Raw genomic sequence first — 21,366 nt, forward strand, 5'->3', positions numbered from 1 at the left:
AAGAATTTTGTGGTAAGAAATCATAAATATTTGTACAGAATTGAATCCGAAAAGAAAAAAAGACAATAAACAAGAATTCTTAATGCCCATGGGAGAATGTCCAACATCTTGGTGGTCCTGGAAATAAATATTAAAACCACAGGAGGGCACAGGTTGGCAGATGAGTAAATGTAAAGTCCTGAGTGTGGGTGAGGTCACTGAGCAGTGCGAATGTGCAATAGAGTGAGTAAAGAGCCTGTGGACAGCCTCAGCTGAAGGGAGCCCACAGGAATGCCACTCCTAATCTTAGAAACCTACAGAGATGCCCCAGTGAGACCTAAATGATGGGGTGAGGACATTTATAGCAGTGTCTGCACAGTCAAGATAACAAATGGCCCAGTCCAACAGACTGAGGAGGGGTGCATTCATGAGTGCCTCTGGCTCTGCAGGATCTGCAGGACATAGCAGGCACAGACCCTTATAGATTTAGAAGCATCCTGTACCTGATAACTCCTTGTCCGCCACCTCCATCTTGGCATCCAGATGTCACAGCAGAGACCAAAGTTTCCTCAAAGGTGTCTTGGGGTGAGAAGAGCTCTGTGAAATCTGGGAATTAACACGTCTAGTGAAAAGTCTGGGGTGGAGGGGCGCTAAGGGGGGAGGGGGAAGGCAGTGGCTGAGGTTGGGGCAACCAGGATGCCCTTCTGTGCACTGTACTCAGGACCTCACCAAGCCTGACCAGGCTGGAGAAGGTGGGTTCCACTGCTAAAAGGTACCCGAGGGGCCCTGGCACAGGTGGGCACAAGTGCTGGAATTGTTGCACAGTATTAGTCTCTCCTAATTCGTTCTTGTGCACCAAGAGCAATTCTAGACTGGTGGTGTGGCCCAAGTGGTAGAGCAGCTGCTTGCAAGAGCAGTACTGTCAACAACAACAAAGTATTGCTGTGTGGCATGGGACATCTGCCCCCTGAAGTGATAAAGAAGTACTTTTTGTCTTTGCTTTTTTTTCTATATCCCAGCCCTGGAAGTAGTTTTTGAACTATGACTTCATTAAAGAAATACTCCATGTAATTTTTGGATAAAGTCTTAAGATTCTGCCATTTTAGCTTCTTCCTCAAAAGTTTTCTTCGATTGAAAGTCCAGGTTTACCTCTAGGGACAAACAGGGTGTGTATGCAGTAATTTCAGTTTCTCATAGTTCTTCAAGTCTGTCTTTCTTATTCCTAACTAACTTTATCTAACTTTCCTTAGAAATATACCTCAGAGCTTGCTCGGTTGCCTTCCATATCTGATTGTTGATATCTGCCAAACTTGGTCCTTTTCTTAAGGATAATGTCCAGCTTATCTGCAGGAAGCTTTTTCTGTTTAATGTAAAATGATTTGCTTTCTCTTCACAATTTCAACTCTGTATTTAATTTAACTTTAACTTGGAGCAACATTTTTTCTCATTTGAAGGCCTAATCAAATAACATTTTCACTCTTTTATGTTTGTTTTTGGGTTCTGATTTTGAGACAGGATCTGACTATGTAGCCCAGGCTGGCCTCAAATTCACCATCCTCCTGCCTAGGACTCCAAAGAGCTAGGTTCAAGTCATTTTCACTCTTTTTGTGAATGTGTTTGTGTGTATTACTGGGGTTTGAACTCTGGGCTGCAAGTGCTCTACCACTTGAACCATACCTTTACCCTTTTTGCTTTTAGTTTGTTTTTCAGACAAGGTCTTGCACTTTTGCCTGGGCCAACCTTTCAGACAGCGGCCTTCCTGTTTCCACTTCCCAAGTAGCTGGGAGTACAGTCATGTATCACCATGCTGGCCCTTATCGTTACTCCTTTTTTTTGGTGGCACTGGGGTTTGAACTGAGGGTGTTGTGCTTGCTAGGCAGGTGCTCCACCACTTGAGCCATTCCATCAGCCCCTCATCATCACTCTTATACTTGACTCTCTCAAGCATTTTGTATAGTTGACTTCTTCTGTTTCTCCTTCTTGAAACTTTTCTTCTACAGTATAAATAATACCCATTTATTTTGGATATCCTAGGCTTTCCCACTCAATGTTGATATACCTTGTGCTTTCATCTGTAACCCCATTTTCATTTCTTTATTCATCAGATATGTTTAAATTTCTACTTGAGGTCAGTTTCTGTGCTACATTTTATGAATACAGACAGGTTATACATGATTATGAAACTTACACTTGAGCAGGAGATAGGAGAGGAAGACTAACCTAGTTTACAAGTTTGGGGAAGACAGAGTTTTAGTTTTAGTTGAGTCCCAAAAAAGACTAGGTTTTAATGAGGTAAAGAATGAATGAGAAGCTGTAAGAGATGAGAACAGGGTACCAAATGAAGGGTGTTACATATTTCAAAGCACAGAATAGGGGAAGGCTGTTCAAGGCCAGACCTGGGCAAAAAGCGAGACCCTATCTGAAAAGTAATCTGAAAGCAAAAAGAGCTGAAAGTGTGACTCAAGTGGTAGAGCACTTGCAAATACAAGGCCATTAGGTCAAACTCCAATACCACAAAAATAAATAAATAAAATAGGTTATCTTATTATTGAGTTGAATTGAATCTTAGCAATATTGAATAATACATGAACATAATGTATCTCCAGGTCTTAGGTCTTTAATTTCTTGCAGTAACATTTTATGGTTTTTAGTATTCAGGACTTGCATATCTAAGTATCTGAGTACTTCATGTATTTATGCTGTCTGTTTTCTACTCATTTCAGGAATATAGAAAACTTGCTTTTTGCATATTGATTGATTTTTATATGAGAACTCATTAGTTCTAATGAAGCTAGTTCTAATAGAGCTCATCTAGTTCTTATAGAAAAGTTGCTAATAATCATAAAAAAATAAAAGCAATAGCTTTTTTTTTTTTTAAGATTCCATAGAATTCTTTGGCTACATGATCATGTCATCTACAAATAAAAACATCTACCCTCCCCACTTTCCAATCTGGATGTTTTTATTTTATTTTTTCTTTCCTTATTATCCTGGCTAGGATCCTCTAGTACAGTGTTAAATAGAATAATGAGATTGGATATCCTTGCTTTCTGCATTTGACAAAATTTAATACTCATTCATGATAGAAACTCAGCAAAACAAGAATAGAAAGGCAATCTCCTGAAAACAGGATGGGGGGCATGGCTCAAATGGTAGAGCTCTTGCTTAGCCAGTGCAAGGCCCTGAATTCAAACCCCAGTACTGCCAAAAAAAAGCTTAACCATCACAATTTATCTCGGGTATTTTGTTACAGTAACAGAAAGCTGAGTAGCACAGTTATTACTAATGGTATTCCATTTTGATCCAGAAACATACTATAGGTGAGTAATTGCTACACCTGGCTGTTTATCAGAATTTCCTGAGCTTTTAAAAATAAAGGTTCCCATGCTATCCCCAGACTACTGAAACAACGATGAGGGGGTGGGAAAGGAAGAATATGTGGTTGGTGTTTTTGTTTTTTTTTTTCCAAAGCTCCCCAGGATTTGGCAGTTATGTTAAAGAAGATAGAATTGTTTCTATAAATCATCTGAGTGTGAGATATAGTGGTTTTTTTTTTAAGTTTCTGGTGTGGAGAGATAGAAGACAAATAATAACATCTTGTAAAAAGCCAAGTGTATATAACCTTTGAAATAAATGGTCATTGTTGTGCCAGTTGCCCAAGAACAGGGCACAATGAAAGTCAAGCAGACACAGCTAAGCCATTTTCAAGGTCCCCAGATGAAAAAAGAACCAGAGCAACTGAGCTGGTAACAGCTGCCAAAATGAATCCAGAGAAGCCACATGAGATGGAGAAAGCATTAAAGAACTTCAGAAAGAGCTGGTAGAAAAATAAAGATGACATTTTAGGTATTGGAGGATAAAAGATTAGAGGAAAATGAATAAAGTACCTGAAGATGAATAAGAAGTGCTGTAAGAAAATATTAGGAGAAGATAATTTTTTTTGAGAAAAAGAGATAAAGACCATATACCTCAGAAGAGGTCTCAGGAAGGATAGTAAACAAATTTTAAGACATTAACACGGAAAAGGCCAATGAGAACAAGGATAATTGGTCTATTATAGATGAACTGCACATCCCAGAGAAACAAGTATTACAGAAGTGGAGAAATAAGGCCCAAGGCAATGGAAGTAATAACAAGCAGAAATAAGTGAAAGTGTTCTAAAGAAGACTTGAAGCCTAATTAAAATTATATGAATATGGCCAGTATTGATGGCTCACATCCATAATTCTAGCTACTCAGGAGGCAGAGAGCAGGAGGTTTGAAGCCAGCCCTGGCAATTCGCATGACCCTTTCTTGAAACTACCCAACACAAAAGAGGGCTGGTAGGGTGGCTCAAGTGGTAGAGCCCCTGCCTAGCAAGCATGAGACCCTGAATTCAAATCCCAGTACTGCCAAAAAAAAATAAAATTTTATGACTATAGATAAAATATAACTTAAGGTAGGTGAGAGAATATAGTACAAAGAGAAAGAGTAGGGAAATAGTGGGTTAGGTTAGGGAGTTACTCAATATTTGTGGGTCCTGGACACACAGGGGTGAATGAGAGACACAATTTCTGTTTTTAAAGAAATCTGTTTTCTGACAACCATGAGGGTAGAAAAGAAACAAAGTAACATTCTTACTGGAAATAAGACCATAGGTGATTTTAAAATATGTTTTGCTTTTGAAAGAACTGCTTATGAGGCTCTTCTAGTAGACTCAGGAACCAGGCAAAGGTGTTTTGAGCATTGCGGGAGTTTCTGTTTTCTTTTGTTCTGTTTTTTTTTTTTTTTTTTGGTGGGACTCAGGGCTTCATGCTTGCAAAGCAGTGTTCTCTACCACTTGAGCTATATCTCCAGTCCATTTTGTTCTGGTTATTTTAGAGATGGAGTCTCATAATTATTTGCCAGGGCTGGCCTTGAACCACTATCCTTCTGATCTCAGCCTCCCAAGTGGTAGGATTGCAAGTGTGAGCAAGTTTTGTTTTCCTTTTTGGTCAGTGTCTCACTGTGTTGCCCAGGCTGGCCTCAAATTCCTGGGCTGTAGGCACAAGCCAGTGCACTCAACCTACCACAGATTTTTGAAGGATCATTGAATTTTGGATTGGAGTCTGACCATAGATGTAAATTAGGCAAAGGCTGGGCTGTGTTTGTGAAGTATCTGTATGTCTATCTAGCCATCCCTGTGCCTGTCTCTCATCTGCAAAAACAATTTGAAAGAGAAAATAAATGTTTGGTATCTTTATTGCATATTGTATAAGGATATCTTGCATGTTCTTAGTAAGCAAGAAGCCTGAAAGTAGGGCTGGGAATGTAGCTCAGTGAGAGAGCACTTGTCTAAGCATACACAAGGCCTCAGGTTCAATCCCCAGAACTGAAAAAAAAAACCAAAACCCTGAAAGTAACTTAAAAAATGACCAGTGAACCCAGGTAATGAAAATACTTTTTTTTTAAAAACGAGAAATAATACCTTTTATAGTATACATGCTATTAACATGCCTAGAATATATTTAGCAAAAAAAACAAAAGTATTCCTATAGCATTGCCAATTGAACAGAATGTATGTGGCAAAGTGAAGATAATTTCTTTTTCAATCAGGTAGTAAGAACTCAAATTAATTTCTCAACAGCTGGGAAGTTTTGACAGAGTTATTTAGAAGATAAGCAGATTATTATTGGGACACAAGAAAATTAAAACTAACAGGAAGAATAATTGGAAGTTAGGCTTCCTTTTGAAGGTGATAGAATGGTAGAGGAATTAAAAGATGCAAAGACCCTCAGAGGAAAGGTAAAGCCAAAGGAGTTAAAGAGCAAAAGAGACCTATCTATATGCAGAAATGATTAATAAAAAATATGAAAGGAAAAAAGTTGAATTGGAAAAAATACTAAAAATCAAAAAACAAATGGGAGAAGTCTTATAAACGGACTCAAGATAGTAGAAAACATAAGATTAAAACCAAAATTAAGCCAAGCACCGGTGGCTCACTCCTGTAATGCTAGCTGATCAAGAGGAAGCTAGCCCAAGCAAGTAGTTCTCAAGACCCTATCTCAAAAAAAACCCTTCACAAAAAAAGGGCTGGTGGAGTGGCTCAAGGTGTAGGCCCTGAGTTCAAGCCCCAGTACTACAAATAAATAAATATGCAAAAATTAAATTATTGTTTCATAATTCTTAGATTTTGCAAGATGATTATAAGACAGTGTTGTGATAGGTGAAAACACATTCAGATTTCTTTTAAAAGGCAGTACTGAAGCCAAGAGTGGGACTCACATCCCTCAAAAGTTCTGAGACCCCATCTCAACCAATGAAAAGCCCGGGTGGTAGTGAGCACCTGTCATCCCAGCTAAGGGACATGTAAATAGCAGGATCATGGTCTAGGTTGGCTCTGGCATAAATGCCAGTCTAGTAAACTTAAAACCTTGAGTTCAAACCCCAGTACCACTGGAAAAAAAAAAAAAAGGCCATGCTGAATGTTTGAGGAGTAGTAGGGTTTCACCTCAGGGTCTTATGCCTAAGAGGCTCTACCACTTGAGCCATACTTCCAGCCCTCTTTTTTGCATTAGTTATTTTTGGGATAGAGTGTCATGTTTTTTTGCCTGGGCTGGCCTTGGACCTTCATCCTTCTAATTGTGGTCTTCTGCATAATTGGGACCACAGAACATGCCACTAAGCCTAATTTATTTGTTGAGATTAGTGTCTTGCTAACTTTTTGCCGGGGCTGACCTCAAACCATGATCCTTCTGATCTCTGCTTCCTGAATAACTGCAATTACAGGTGTGAAACACCATCCTTGGCTTGAAGATTTCCTTATCAACATGAATTAGGAGGTAGATAAGAATTTGGGGGGTTAGGGGGGATAACTCAAGAGTAGAGTACTTGCCTAGCATGCACGAGGTCCTGAGTTCAATTCCCAACATCTGGAGTGAGATGTTTACGTGGAGAGAAGAGGGATCAGGTGGCTGTAATATTGTAGTGTTGAAAAAATGAGCAAATAATTTAGTGGTAGACACCTAGGTTCTGTAAATTAGCAAAATGATAAAATTGCTAAAGAGGGAAAAGACGGGTTTCATGGGCTGGCAGCTGGACTCCATAAGATCCTAAGAAAATCCTTGATGCCTATGTTCGAAGGCGTGTGGAAGATGAAATGACTAGCACAATGAAACTGGTATTAATAGCAAGTGAGAGAAACTGGTACCTGGTGCCCACTGCTAATACTGAATACTGAATATAAAATCTTTTTGAGAATCCTCCTGGGAAGATCAACAGGAATAATAGAGAATGTGAGATGCCAAAGAACAGTATGGCATAAAGCTAACTGAAAAATCACTGCACATGGAAAAGAATGAGATGGGAAGTACATTTATTATGCTTGGATTAAGGAAAGGCTATTATTAGGATAAACTGATTTTTCTCATTAATAATAAATATATTGCTCTAGAACAGCTTTTGAAATGGAAGGACCTTATATATAAGCCATTTGGATCAGCATTTCCATTCTCAATAAAGAAGATTGAAGGGAAAATGAAAGTGATAACAGAATAAAGCAGTACTGCCTATATAATCCTTTACTATTTTATTAGTCTGAATATTGAATTTTTCCTCCTCCCTTAATTTTTCTTTTTGTTTTTGAGACACAATCTCCTGACTGGCCTAGAACTTACAAGTTTGCCTCAGCCTCTGGAGTGCTAGGATTATAGATATGTATCATCACACCTGGCTTATTTTTTTTAAGTGTAAAAGACTTAAAGGACATAAAGGGAAACTGAGATCACTCATAGCCTCTTATTCAAGAGGTTTAAAATAAGACTCAGGTTTAAAATAAAGAGTACAGAAAAACTGGGATAGCATCAAAAATGGATTGAAAAATCATGTAATGCATACTTTTTGAAAGCAAGTATATGGTTATGTTCTTTGGACAGGCAATACATACAAAAAAGAAATTGGATCATGAAAATAAAGAAACTAGGAAAGAGTGTAGACATAGGTTAATTAGAAGTTATTAGACATCAGTTCTTAGTGATCAACTAATCAACTAGGTGTCATTTTTTTTCCCTCACTGATCCCATTCCCATGTTTTTGTTTTTTTTGTTGCTGTTGGGTGTTTCTTGTTTTTTGTTTTTGCAGTACTAGTGTTTGAACTCAGAGCCTCATGCTTCCTAGGCAGGTGCTGTACCACTTGAGCCACTCTGCCAGCCCTTTTTATGTAGGGTATTCTTAGGATAGGATCTCACTTTTATTGTCCAGGTTTGCCTAGAACCACTATCCTGATCTCTGCCTCCTGAGTAGCTAGGATTATAGGCACCTGGCTCCCCGGGCTTTGATTACCATTCTTACACTAATAACTCTGAAATCATTCCTCAGACCCATATATATCATCTGTCTATGGAAGATTTCTTCTTGGGAATGTTGCAGATCCCTCAAATTGAACAGGTCCAGATCTGAAAAAATAATTTCCATTCTTCACTTCCCCACTCTGAGTCTGTTTCTCTTCCTGTGTTTCCTTGCTACGGATAATTGTATTATTACTCATCTTGTCCCCCTCTTTAGAAATATAAACATACTCCTTCTTTCACTCCTGTATCTAACCAATCAGTGAGCTATTCATTCTTACCTTTAATATCTTTCACATATATTTACCTCTCTCTTCTTAGTCAATTAGTTTAGACCAGGAGTTGACAAACTTTTTCTATAAAAAGCCAGATAGTAGCTGGGTGCTGGTGGCTCACACCTATAATCCTAGCTACTCAGGAGGCAGAGATCAGGAGGATGGCGGTTCAAAGCTACCCTGGGCAAATAGTTCCACAAGACCCTATCTAGAAAAAAACCCTTACAAAAAAGGGCTGGTGGAGTGGCTGAAGATACAGGCCCTGAGTTCAAGCTCCAGTACTGCAAAAAAAAAAAAAAGAGCAAGATAGTAAGTATTTTAGGTTTTGTAGGCTACATGAATTCTGTCACTGCCACTATAACTGAAAGCAGCCATAAACAATGTGTAAATGAAACTGTGTGGCTGGTTTATTTAAAGACACCAAAATTTGAATTTCATATAATTCAGATACCACAAAATCTTTTTCTTCCCCCCAAACATTTAAAAAATTTAACAACCACCTTAGCTTCTCATCCCTATAAAATAGGCTCACAGGCCATAGTTTCCACACCCCTGCCTTAGACCAATATTCTCTCATCTGTAATGTGACCATAATGTTTGACACGGTCTCCCTCCCTCTAGTCTTGCCCTCTATAGTATACTTCACAGATACATTGATTTCAGAATTGCAAATTTGGTATCATGACCTTGCTTAAAAGTCCTTTACAGGTTTACCATATTCTATAAATTGTATCCACATTGTTTGACAAAGATTTCATTTCTATTCATATTTCTTCCTATTCCCCCTTAATTCTCTGTTTTAGCTACTTGAAACTGCTTGCAGTTCCCAGAATGTTCAGTGTTTTCCATTTCTAAATTTTGACACATGCCTTTAATGCTTTTCCTCCTCACTTCTCCCTACTTTGCCCTGGGCAAACACTACTCTTTCTAAAGGAGTCACTTGAGCCCTTGTCATCATCTCCAGAAGCCATCCCTTCTCCCCCAAAGCTGTATTTAGCAGAAGCAGCTAAGTTCTCCCATCATGTCATAGCCTCCAATGATACAATGGCAATCACCTATTTACTTGACTGCGTCTTTTAAATAATGAGCTCCTTGAGTACCTGGTGTTTATCCATTGTTCTGTCTCCAGAATCTTGTGTGGTGCTCATAGTCCCATAGTACACTCAGCATTTTTATGTGTATTTTTTGCATTTAAAAAATTGAGATGCAATTCATATAAAGTGTGTAATTTAGTGATCTTTAATATATTCACAGTGTGACACTGTTGAATTCCAGAATGCTTTTACTGCCCCCCACCCCAAAAGAAAGTCTGTGCCCATTAACAAGTCACCAGGGCTATAGCTTAGTGGTAAGCATGTACTTAGCATGCAGAAGACCCTGGATTTAATCCCCAGCATCACCATTAAAAAAAAAAGAAAAGTCACTCCTCATTCCCTCCTCCCCCACCAGGCCTTGAGAAACATTAATCTGTTTTCTTTCTTTATGGATTTGCCTATTCTGTACATTTCATATAAATGAAATGAGACAATATTTGTCTTTTTGTGACTGACTTTTTCCATTAGCATATATATTTTCAAAGCACAACCGTGTCACATCATGTAGTAGTACTTTATTGCTTTTTGCGACTGCCTATCAGCATTACATTGTAAACTTCCTTTTTCAAACCCCTCAAGATTCTAAAGGGAAAGAAAATGGGACTCCTAGACTCCTATTTCTTCTTCAACTGGAGCACTTTATGCTGCTGTCTGGTATTTGTTTATGGATAAACTTTTGTCTTAAGTTTGATAGTCACTGACTCTCAAATTGAAGAATAGACTTTACCTGGTTGTAAAGGTCCTCCATGGTCTTTTTTTCCCATATCTTTCTTTCCTACCACCTTTTCCCCTATATCATGTGTGTCAGTCAAATTGTACTTTGGTAGAATTTGTCTTGTATACTCCATACTTTCTTGTCTCTGTACATTTTCTTATGTTTTGTCTTCTAGGTGAAATGCCCTTTTACACGTACTTCAAGTTTTACCTAGCTTCAGTACTGAATTCAGAGAGAAGCTTTCATTAATCTCTGAATTCCTATAGTAATTATACCACTTTAGGTACTACCTTGTCTATTGATTCCTTGAGACTACTCTTCAAGTTTTATTAATTGTTCTATATTATTCTGTCCTGTACCGTGGCCCTGGAGAGTGGGAGAAAGGGGATATGTGTGGCTGTAAAAGAGTGTGCGGAGATGTTTGCGATGATGGAATAGTTCTGTATCTTGATTGTAATTGTTGTTACACAAATTTATACATACGATAAAATAGCATAGGACTGTACATACACATTGTGCCAGTTTCTTGGTTTTGATGTAGTATTATAGTTATGTAAGATGTACCCACTGAAAGAAATTGTGTGAAGGTACTATCTTTCCTGTGAAATTTCCTTTGAATCTATAGCTATTTCAAAAACTGAAAGTTGTTAAAATGTTCTTTTAAAAAATTGAGTTGGCATTTATCATGACCATTAGACCACTGATATTGGTGCTTCTGATTAGTATGAGTCTGAATGTGCCTTCAGCATAAAGTCAACTTGAGGTAGACAAGAGAACCCATTTGTGGTGATATTTTAGTTACATTTTATAATTAGAAGAAGCTTGTTTAAAGCAAGAACTAAGACACAAGAGGTTCTTTGTGTATGGCTTATCAAAGGTCTTATTTTAATTTTTAGATTAAATGGTAAGTCTTAATTTCAGTTATGTTTTGGCACACTTTGAACTTGTTAATGTTCTTGTAGACTGACTCCTAAAGGGTAGTAACCACAGTTCTGTATCCTGAGTAGGATTCTACACATAGAGGTACTGTGTCATGTTACGGGAGCTTGATAAGCATTACTTTGGACTTGACATTTACTGTTTCAGATGATTCTTTCCTTAACAGAGCTTTTGTTTGCATTTATGATTAAATTCAAAGTAAATATAAGCAAAAACCAGTAAATATGAATAGAACTACATAATCTTTAGTAAAATGAAAACTCAATTTCTTTTCAGGTTAAACTACAGAACAACATATCCTATCAGATGGCAGACATACATCATTTAAAAGGTAACAAAATTATGGAGTAAAGGTAAAAGCAAGTACATATCTAAAATCTTTAAGAATTAGGAAATAGTAAGACAGCTAAATGAAATAGAATTTTCTGAGTAAAGCTCCTCTGATGTCAAAACATTTATCCGTTTGCCTTAAGATAGAATTAGAAAATTTAACCAGATGCAGTGACTCACACCTCTCATCCCAGCTACTCAGGAGGAGGAGATTAGGAGGATCACAGTTCAAGGCCAGCCTGGGCAAAAGTTAGCAACCTTATCTCAACCGATAACCCAGGTGTAGTGATATATGCCTGTGCTTTTAGCTACAAGGAAGTCATGGGTGATAGGATCTCTGTTCAAGACTGGCCTAGGCAAAAATGCAAGAATCTACCTGGAAAATAATTAAAGCAAAAAAAAAAAAAACAAAAGGGCTGGAGGCATGGCTCATTGGTACAGCAAGTGTGAGGCCCTGAGCCTTTGAGTTCAAACCCCAGTATCTCCCCCCAAAAAAGAATAAGATTTCATATGTAATAAATGCACTTTAAAACTTGAAGCCTACATTTTAATCTTGTGCATAGAAAGTATTCAGGCAATTAAATGTTCTTAAATTCCTCAAAGAAAATTGAACTGTCGCTTCTGAGGCCATGAAATTTACAGAGAAAAGGTGAGGAGTGTTCCTTCTGCATTGTGTCTAATCTGCTAAAATAACTCATTCAGGTCTAGGAATGCTTTGGTCAGGTCCTCCAAACTTAATGTTTTAGATACCCCAGAAATAGAAAGAAACCTGGAAGAGAGGTAAATATATAATAAATAAATTTTAAATACTGAATTAAAAATACACACATATACAGATCAAGTGATAGGAGGTTTTATGAAGTTTTTTTAGGGTTTTTTTAAGGTATGAAGTTTTTGGCGGGGGAAGGGTAAAGAGAACAACTCTGCTTATGTTCTTCATACTACCCACTGATCTTTCAGAGTTTGGGAGTCTGAGGATCAATTCTTCTTCCTCACACCCTTTGGTTAAACAGAACTATATATATATATATATATTTTTTTTTTTTTTTGTCATTAAAGGATGATTTTTTATTATTAATTTTTCACATGTGCATACATTGTTTCTCCACCCTGCCCCCCTCCAGAACTATATATTTTAAAACCTTGTGTGTACTGTTTCTGAGTTTACATTTGTGGGTAATACATGCTATTCAATTTCTTAAACATCCCTTTATTCTGTTATCATTCTAAACTTGTTTAGATAGAACTAGATGATCTGTTTTTATCATTCTTGAAGTAGCCAACCTCAGCTGGCTTTGTAATGTAGTAACCTAGCAAAACCATTGGGCAGAGTTACTTGTATGTTGTAACTCCAAAATAAAAATGGTTAATTTTTTGCTATCTATGATTTAGAACTACTTTGACTATCAGAAATGCTTTCTGGTAGTTGCATTTGTGCCTATGATCTACTCTTCTTTTTTTTTTTTTCTGTTGTCAGTTTTTGTTGGGTTTTTTATTTTCTTTTTTTGATGGTACTGGGGTTTGAACTCAGGGCCTCACACTTGCTCTACCACTTGAGCCACTCCCATTCTGCCATCCTGGTTTTTTTTTTCTGTGCTAGCAGTTAAACCCAGGACCACTTTAATGCTAGGCAAGTTCTCTACCACTGACCTACAATCCCTAGCCCTATCCCCCCTACATCATGGTCATTTATGGCTACCTGACCACAGAGTAATCATATTTGTTTGAGGTGGGGGGGAAGATCAACCATGTATTGGAGAAATAATATAATAAAAGGAAAGATTTTATATGTGCCTTGAATATGTAAAGCATTCTGTGCAAATCATTGAGTTTTCATATTTGATTATTTACTATATAATAGATATTATGAATCTTGTTAGAGCTTTTACTTATATATATATATAAACAAATGTTCCTGTGACCTAAATTTTTATTGCCACAGCTATTATTTTACAATAAAGTTTAGAAAGTATAGAAAAAAAATATGCCCAGGATCACTGCTAGCATTTTGATATATCTTTATTATACTGTTTTTCTAATATGGATAAAATTAAATGAATTAAATGTTTACATCTGCCTTTGCTTCCCCTCCTCCTCTCCCCCATTCCCCTGCCCCGATGCTTGGGAATTTAGGGCCTCAACAGCCCTATATCTGCTTTTGTTCATCTGTTTTGTTTTTTAAGACAGGATCTCTCAGATTTTTTAAGACAGGCAACCCAGGCTGGCCTGTAACTCATAATCCTCCTGCCTCAGCTTCCCAAGTGATGAGATTAAAGGCTCAGTTTGATACCTACTTTTAAAAATAGAAATCACAGCTGGGCGTGGTTGTCCTTGCCTGTAATCCCAGCCTACTCAGGAGGAAGAGATCGAGAGGATCGCAGTTGAGACCAACCCAAGTATAAAGTTAGCAAGAACTCCATCTCAAACAATATGCCAGGTGTAATGGCACACATCTGTGATCCCAACTACATGAGGCCATAGCTGGTAGGATCTCCATCTGAGTACTACCCAAGGAAAAAAACAATACCTTATCTGAAAAATAAAGCAAAAAAGGTCCGGGGACATGGCTGAAGTGGTAGTGTGCCTGCCTAGCAAACACGGTACCCTAAGTTCAAACTCCAGTACTGCCAAAAAAATTTGAGGGGATGGAAATTGTATATTTAGATAGACAGATAGATAGATAGATATTCCAAGCATTTTTTCAAGTATCTTTAGAGTACTTGAAAAGCCTTCTGTGAAAAATAGATGTTATATACTTAAGAGTATTGGTGCATTACAGTTACATATTATATTTTAATTTTAATACCCGTTGTTTATACAATATAAATCTCTGAGGCAGGAGGATTTTGTGTTTGATGCCAGTCTGGTCTACCTAGCAAGACCCTGTCTTAAAAAAAAAAAAAAAAAAGAGCTAGGCACAGGTGGCTCACGCCTGAAATCCTAGGTGCTCTGGAGGCCAAGATCAGGAGGATCTCAGTTTGAAGCTAGCCCCAGGCAAATACTTTGCGGAAACCCTATCTTGAAAAAAAAAAAATCCAGCACTAAAAAGGGCTGGGAGTGACTCAAGTGATAGAGCACCTGCCTAGTAAGCATGAGGCCCTGAGTTCAAACCCCAATATCACAAAAAAAAAAAAAAAAGAAAGAAAGAAAGGAAAAGAAACATTGAATTCTGTAACCACAGTGAGCATATCTAAAAAGTTTGAATTTTTCTACTTGTATAAAGCAGATAAGTTTAGAGAGAGGTGGGGTTTTTTGATATTGTCTCCACAGCTTAGTGTTTTTTCAGGTTGATGTGAAAGCAATTGAGGCAATTTAAAAGAAATCTTACCATGGATATGTTGTAAAAGATAGTTAAGTGTGTTATTAATTACATAATTTAACTTTCTGAGAATCTGAGTAAAGAATTGAGAAGTGTGTGTAATTAAAAGAACATCCTATGGTATCTCAATAAGACAATGAGTAAACTTGATTCCTTTGGTTCTTTGTGTGGATAGAGCAACTTGCTGAGCTTCGTCAGGAATTTCTTCGACAAGAAGACCAGCTTCAGGACTACAGGAAGAACAATACTTACCTTGTGAAGAGGTTAGAATATGAAAGGTAAGATGCTCCATGTAACAAATGTCTATGAATCTGAAATATTTGTCCAATTTTTGGGCTTAATTCAGTTCGTCCTTTTTGGCTTCTATTTTTCTTTTGCTTAGGTCTTTTTAAATTCACTTCATTTTATCTTTGAGTGGCTCAGTGAAGTATCTTGATATGTTAAACACCATAAAAATATCTTTTATAGAACATGTTGACTTTGCCTATGTTGTAGCATTCATTGTGAGAAAAAATTTTACAAGCTGTTAGTCTGTCAGATTAGATGTGGCAACGACTGAAAGAAGAGTCTATGATTCTTTTTGAGGGACATTCTAGAAAATGAAGGGACATGACCTCAGCTGAGGGATTGAGTGCTGCCTGCTTCTTTTCTGCACTTCATTGTCCTTGCTCATACTTGTATATGCAGTGAAGAGATTGGGGAACATCTTAGGGGCCTTTCTAGCAACTGTTCTTTAAAAAACTTTATTGTACCTTTAATCAATTTTAGAGTAAAAGGTATTTTTTTAGATCTATATACCTAAAGTAAGAAAGATGCACTATATTTTAAAAGTTTATCCATTTCAGACTACTGTAGATTATCAGTATGCATCTATTTACATACTTGTATTTTTAACCTACAAGTATACAGTACTTTTTCATATACCTCTAGGATTAGAGACCTAATATATTGAGAGATAATCTATTGTTCCAGCATACTAATGTACCAGAACTTGTTTAGCTTCTCTCAGTTGTGGAGCCACTGTAGTTTTCTTTTTCTTAATAAGACTAATACAGTAGGCTGGGGGTATGGATCAAGTGGTATAGCACCTGCCTAACAAGCACAAGGCCCTGAGTTCAAACCCCAGTACCACAAAAAAAAGTCTCACAGCTTTAGAATTGTTTATGCAAAAAAATTTTCCCGTTACTTGGAGAAATTTAAAAAAAAATTTTTGGTGGTTCTGGGGTTTGAACTCAAGGCCTCACATTTGCTAGGCAGGCACTCAACCACTTGAGCCACTGCATCAGTCAAAATTTTTTTTGTGGCACACTGGGGTTTGAACTCAGGACTTTGTGCTTGCAAGGCAGGCGCTCTTACCACTTGAGCCACTCTGCCAGCCCATTACTATTTCACCTAGTGTTTATTCTCAAATGTATAATTCCTGAGAAAGAATGTTCTACCAGTTTTGTTGTTATTGTAGCATAGATAAAGATTGCTTTCTGAAATGATTGTGCTAATTTATGATGTACGTTTCCCCATAGCTCTATTAACATTGGTTGTAATTCTAATTTTTCTAATATAGAAATAAGGTACTACATTGTATGTAAATAGATATTTAATTTCCATTTATAATGATAAAAGTTAACATTTTTCTGTGTATTCATTGTTTTGTGTGAATGATCTATTTATATCCTTTGACTGCCTATTCAGCAGAAAATCACTGTATTTAACTGTTTTGCTTTTTTTTTTTTTCATTTGCTCTTGATGGTACACTTGATCATCTTCTTTAGTTTTTTCCATTCCTGTTATTCTATGATTTGGACTTTTCTTATAGTGTTTAAAATACTGTTGAACAAATAAATAGCTGTCATTCCTTATCAACTCTCCTAATTTTAGCTTTTATCATCTATTACTATAAGTTGGTCTCACAGTTTTTTCTTGTATTTTATTTTCCTCTCCTGTGATTAAAATTGGCCTTGACATTTGTTTTTTTATAGTGCAGTTTGGAAAACAATAGAATAAGAATTGTTTTCATCTTTCTAGTTTCTGTTTTTCAATTAGCTTTTATCAGTATTCCTTATCCCCCATTAAAGTTGAAATATTTAAAAATTCTGACTGAGTTGTCTTACGTTATTTTCTGCTACTCTCCTCTACTCACTGAATGTTTTATTGTTTTAAATGTGTGTGTCAACTTCTAGATAGCTTTGAGAATTCAATGCAACATAATATAATCTAAAAGAATGACTTTGTAATTTAGCTTTCAGTGTGGACAGCAGATCAAGGAATTAAGAGCACAGCATGAAGAAAATATTAAAAAGTTAGCAGACCAATTTTTGCAGGAACAAAAGGTAAGTTTTTAAAATATACCTAAACCAAAATATGTTTTTGTTATGTCAAGTAACGTAGAAATTAAAAAGTTGTACTTTTGCTTATAAAACAGTATATTTTTAGTATTCTGTCCTGCCTACTTAAAAAAATAATGGACATTGATTTTATTGCTGAGTAAATTGGATAATTGCAAAAAATATAACTTTAACTCTTTTTTTGTTTGTGGTATTGGTGATAGAACAAGGACTCTACCACTTTAGTCACATTCCCCAGCTCTTTAATTCATAAAACTAATTTTGAGCTAAAATATCCTTTATGTAACTTATTATTATTTTTTTTTTTTGCAGTACTGGGACTTGAACTCAGGGCCTACACCTTGAGCCACTCCACCAGCCCTTTTTTGTAAAGGGTTTTTTCAAGATAGGGTGTTGGGAACTATTTGCCTGGGTTGGCTTTGAACCACGATCTTCCTGATCTCTGCATCCTGAGTAGTTTGGGTGAGCCACCACTGCCCAGCTCTTTTGTGACTTTTTAAAAATAATTTTTGTCTGACACAGTGGTACATACCTGCAGTCCCAGCTACATGGGATGCTGAGGCAAGAGTATCGCATGAGCCCAGGAGTTTGAGGGTGTTTTGGGAACATAGCAAGACCCTATTTATAATAACAATAATAATAATAATAATAATATTTTAGGTGGGTTTTTTTTTTTTTTTTTTTCTTTTTCTTTTTCCTGTGGTACTGGGGTTTGAACTCAGGCTTTCACCTTGAGCTATTCCACCAGCTCTTTTTGGTGATGGGTTTTTTATTTGTGTGTGCACTTTTTTTTTTCTTTTTTTTTTTTTTTTGATGTGGGATCTGGCTATGTAGCCCAGGCTGGATTAAACTGGAGATCCTTCCAACTCAACCTCCATTTCTTATCTTACGCATTTGAGAAACTTTTCCTTACATTATCAGTCACTGTTATTCTAATACCCTATCTTAAAGCACAGACATGAAACACTAGCCACTACAGTAAGGCAACATTATTTACAGATTTTTTACATGCAGTTTTCACCGAGCATGGTAAAAAAAATTTTTTAAAGTTCAAAACCAAAAATTTTCAATTTCTCTGTGCACATCATGAAGCTCAATTAATGTAGAGGAGCTCTGTCAGTCCCACATTGTTGTCGTTTGTGTTTAAATCATCATGTGATCTGCTGAGTGTTTGCCTGCTCTTAATTTTGTGAAAATATGTCTCCCCAAAAAGAAAATGGTGCTCATAAAGCAAGGTAAAAGTTAATGTGCTTAATTTAAGTGATAAAGTGAAAATGTTAGATTTGTTATTTTCAGTGGAAGTTGAGTGGTGTTATGGGAAAAATGAATTATAAGCATCTGAAGTACAGAATTGAATTGCATTCTGAACATTCTTCCACCTCAGTCTCCTTAGAACCATATGCCCACTATTACCACTTTTGACTCATACTTTTTTTTTGGAGATGATAGGGATTGAACCCAGAGCCTTGCATGTGCTAATGAGCACATGCTGTACCACTAAGCCACATCCCAGCCTTGATTCATACTTTTTGAGGTGGCAGATTCTTTTATATATCCATATTTAGTTAAAGTATCATAAAGATTATTTTAGAAATAGAGGGAATTTTTCTGAAGACCACTAACTATCAGGGATATAAATCTTTTTTGAATGCTCTGTAATTTCACTGACGGCATGGATTATATATAAGTCTTATGATAAAATGAAGAACAATTCAGTAGTGAAAAGTTAATTGTTTTGCTGTTTGCTAGCATTTCAACTAAAGCACTAGAAGTTAAAGACATAAGGTTTTTGTTCTTAGATTCGCTACAGTTTTGCAGCAGGGTATTGAAGGTGACCTTTTTCTTTTCTTTTTTTTTTCAATCTACAAATTGGAATTGCTGCTACCTCTCGTAGTTTACTTTGAAAAGATATGAAAATAGATTGGTGGAGGAAGGCAAGCCCAAGTGAGCAAACAGTAGAGGCATTGAGGGTAGCCAGAAGGTAGTACTGAGACACTGGAAGGTTAGAAGAGCATGGTAGAACACAAAAGAAAGGGGAAGAGAAATTTTCTGTGCTATTGTGTCATTATAAGCCTGATATACATATAATAATAGGGTAAATTTTATATTATTAATTAATGAATGCCTCTTCAATTCTTCCTTGCCCTTGACCTACCCTAATTGGAACAATGCAGAGCAGGGATGGAGTTCCCCTGGGAACCACTTCTTTTTAGGGTGGAACACTTTATACCTTCACACCTGATTCTGCTCCCTTCCCTTCATGCCCTGTTGTTCAGCTACTGTAACAATTTGGTTCTGTGAAATTTGAGTATGTTTTTATAGGGACAAATCCAGATTAACTATAGGAATCAAGACATAATTATATTCAATGGTTTATTTATTGATTGATTTGTTAGTTAATTTACCAAGCATGTGTTTATCTTAGAAATTACTCTGGGGAAGGGAGTCACAGGCCAAATCTAGCCTGCTGTGTGCTGAAAAAACTCAAGAGAATAATGTTTTATCACATGGGAATATTATAAGAAATTTATATTTTAGTGTCTATAAATAAAAACTGTTTGCAGCTTTTGTAATGTAAGGACAAAAAGACTGTTATAGACAGGAGGAGACTAAGGAGACTTGTGGGCTAAAGTGCAGTGTAGTGTCCTGAATTAATCTTAGAATAGAAAAAGGACCTACTGGAAAAGCTGAGGAAATCTAAATAAAGTCTGAAGTTTAGTTAATAATAATGTACTAATATTATTTTCTTAGTTTTGCAAATTACCATGGTAAAGTAAGGAAATTAGAGAAATAGGTTAAGGAGTAGTTCTTTTCCTATAAATCTAAAATTATTTCAGAATAAAAGGCTTATTTCAAAAACAATTAGAAGGACTGAAGGTGTGGATCAAGTACTAGAGTGCCTGCCTAGCAAGCACAAGGTTCTGAATTCAAACCCCAGTACCATCAAAAAAATAAAAATAAAAAGGGGGGTCCTCTAACCAAATCACAAATCCATTTAGAAAGCTGTCTTATTAAGAATTATTTAAATTAATCCATCACGTAAAGGTAATGTCAGTAATAACATTAAAAGGACAAAATCTTTATGAACTTTTTTCAGTGAAAAAGTGTTTTTGAACAGTAGTTTCTTGACTTTTAATTTTTTTCTTAAATTTTATCAGTATGGACTGGGAGAGTGGCTCACGTGGTAGAATGCCTGCTTAGCAAGTGTGAGGCCCTGAATTCAAACCCCAGTATTGCCAAAATTTTTTTTGTTTGTGTATATTAATTGTACAAAGTGAGAGGTTTCACTGTGATAGTTCTGAACATACATATAATGTACTTTTATCATATTCACCCACTATATGACTCTTAACCCTCCTCTCTAAACCCTCTCTTTTTTTCCTTTTGAGACAGTCTTGCTGTGTAGCCCAGGCTGACCTTGAACTCATGATCCTGCTTTAGCATCCCTGAGTGCTAGGATTATAAGCTTCCACCACCATCACTCCCAGCAACTTTTAATTTTTAGTATTGTTTTATCCACCTAAGCAAAAGTGAAGTCTTATAGAAATAGTCTTAGGATATAGCATTGTAGTGAAAATATAGATGTAGGATGGCTGCTTAGGTACCTCAGGGATTATCTCACCCTTGACTTTCATATTGACATTTTCAAAAATTTGAGTTTAATCAGTCACTAGTGACTAAGCTCGTGGAATTGGTTGTAGTTTATTGAGCTACCAGAAAATGTGAAGTTTTGGAGTCAGACAGTGTTTGAGTCCCTTCTCTATAATTCTCTAGCTTTGTGACCTAGAACAAGCGCCTAACTTTTTTAAAGCCTTAGTTTTATTTTTCTCCAAACTATTTATTTATCTCTATTACAAAGGTATCTACCCTCTGGTAGACATGAAAGTCCTGCCTTGTTTCAAGAGGGGGCCCTTCTCATTTATTTGTTTTTATTTATTTATTTTGAGGTAGAATCTCACTATGTAGCTCACACTGGCCTTGAAGTCTCTCCTCCTGCCTCAACCTCCCGAGTGTTAGTATTAAAGGCATGTACCACTATGCCTGGCCTCCTTTCTCCTTCAATATGACAC

The 21,366-nt window shown here is 36.6% G+C and overlaps 1 protein-coding gene and 1 long non-coding RNA gene across 3 annotated transcripts in view; one reads left to right on the top strand and one right to left on the bottom strand.

Moving 5' to 3' along the window:
* Golm2 (golgi membrane protein 2) overlaps positions 1-21,366 on the top strand; it is a 67,688-nt gene that overhangs the window by 9,450 nt on the left and 36,872 nt on the right. For both annotated transcript variants that reach the window (XM_074065857.1, XM_074065856.1), the window contains exons 2-4: positions 11,582-11,636; positions 15,130-15,232; positions 17,191-17,281. In XM_074065857.1, coding sequence (XP_073921958.1) covers positions 11,582-11,636; positions 15,130-15,232; positions 17,191-17,281 — 249 coding nt within the window. The remainder of the gene's footprint in view (positions 1-11,581; positions 11,637-15,129; positions 15,233-17,190; positions 17,282-21,366) is intronic.
* The window catches only part of LOC141420794 (uncharacterized), a 73,861-nt gene that overhangs the window by 4,351 nt on the left and 48,144 nt on the right, over positions 1-21,366 (bottom strand). The window contains exon 3 of the long non-coding RNA XR_012445439.1: positions 483-585. This is a non-coding gene — a long non-coding RNA (uncharacterized lncRNA). The remainder of the gene's footprint in view (positions 1-482; positions 586-21,366) is intronic.

The sequence above is a fragment of the Castor canadensis genome, chromosome 2 (assembly GCF_047511655.1).
Source record: "Castor canadensis chromosome 2, mCasCan1.hap1v2, whole genome shotgun sequence".
Lineage (NCBI taxonomy): Eukaryota > Metazoa > Chordata > Mammalia > Rodentia > Castoridae > Castor > Castor canadensis.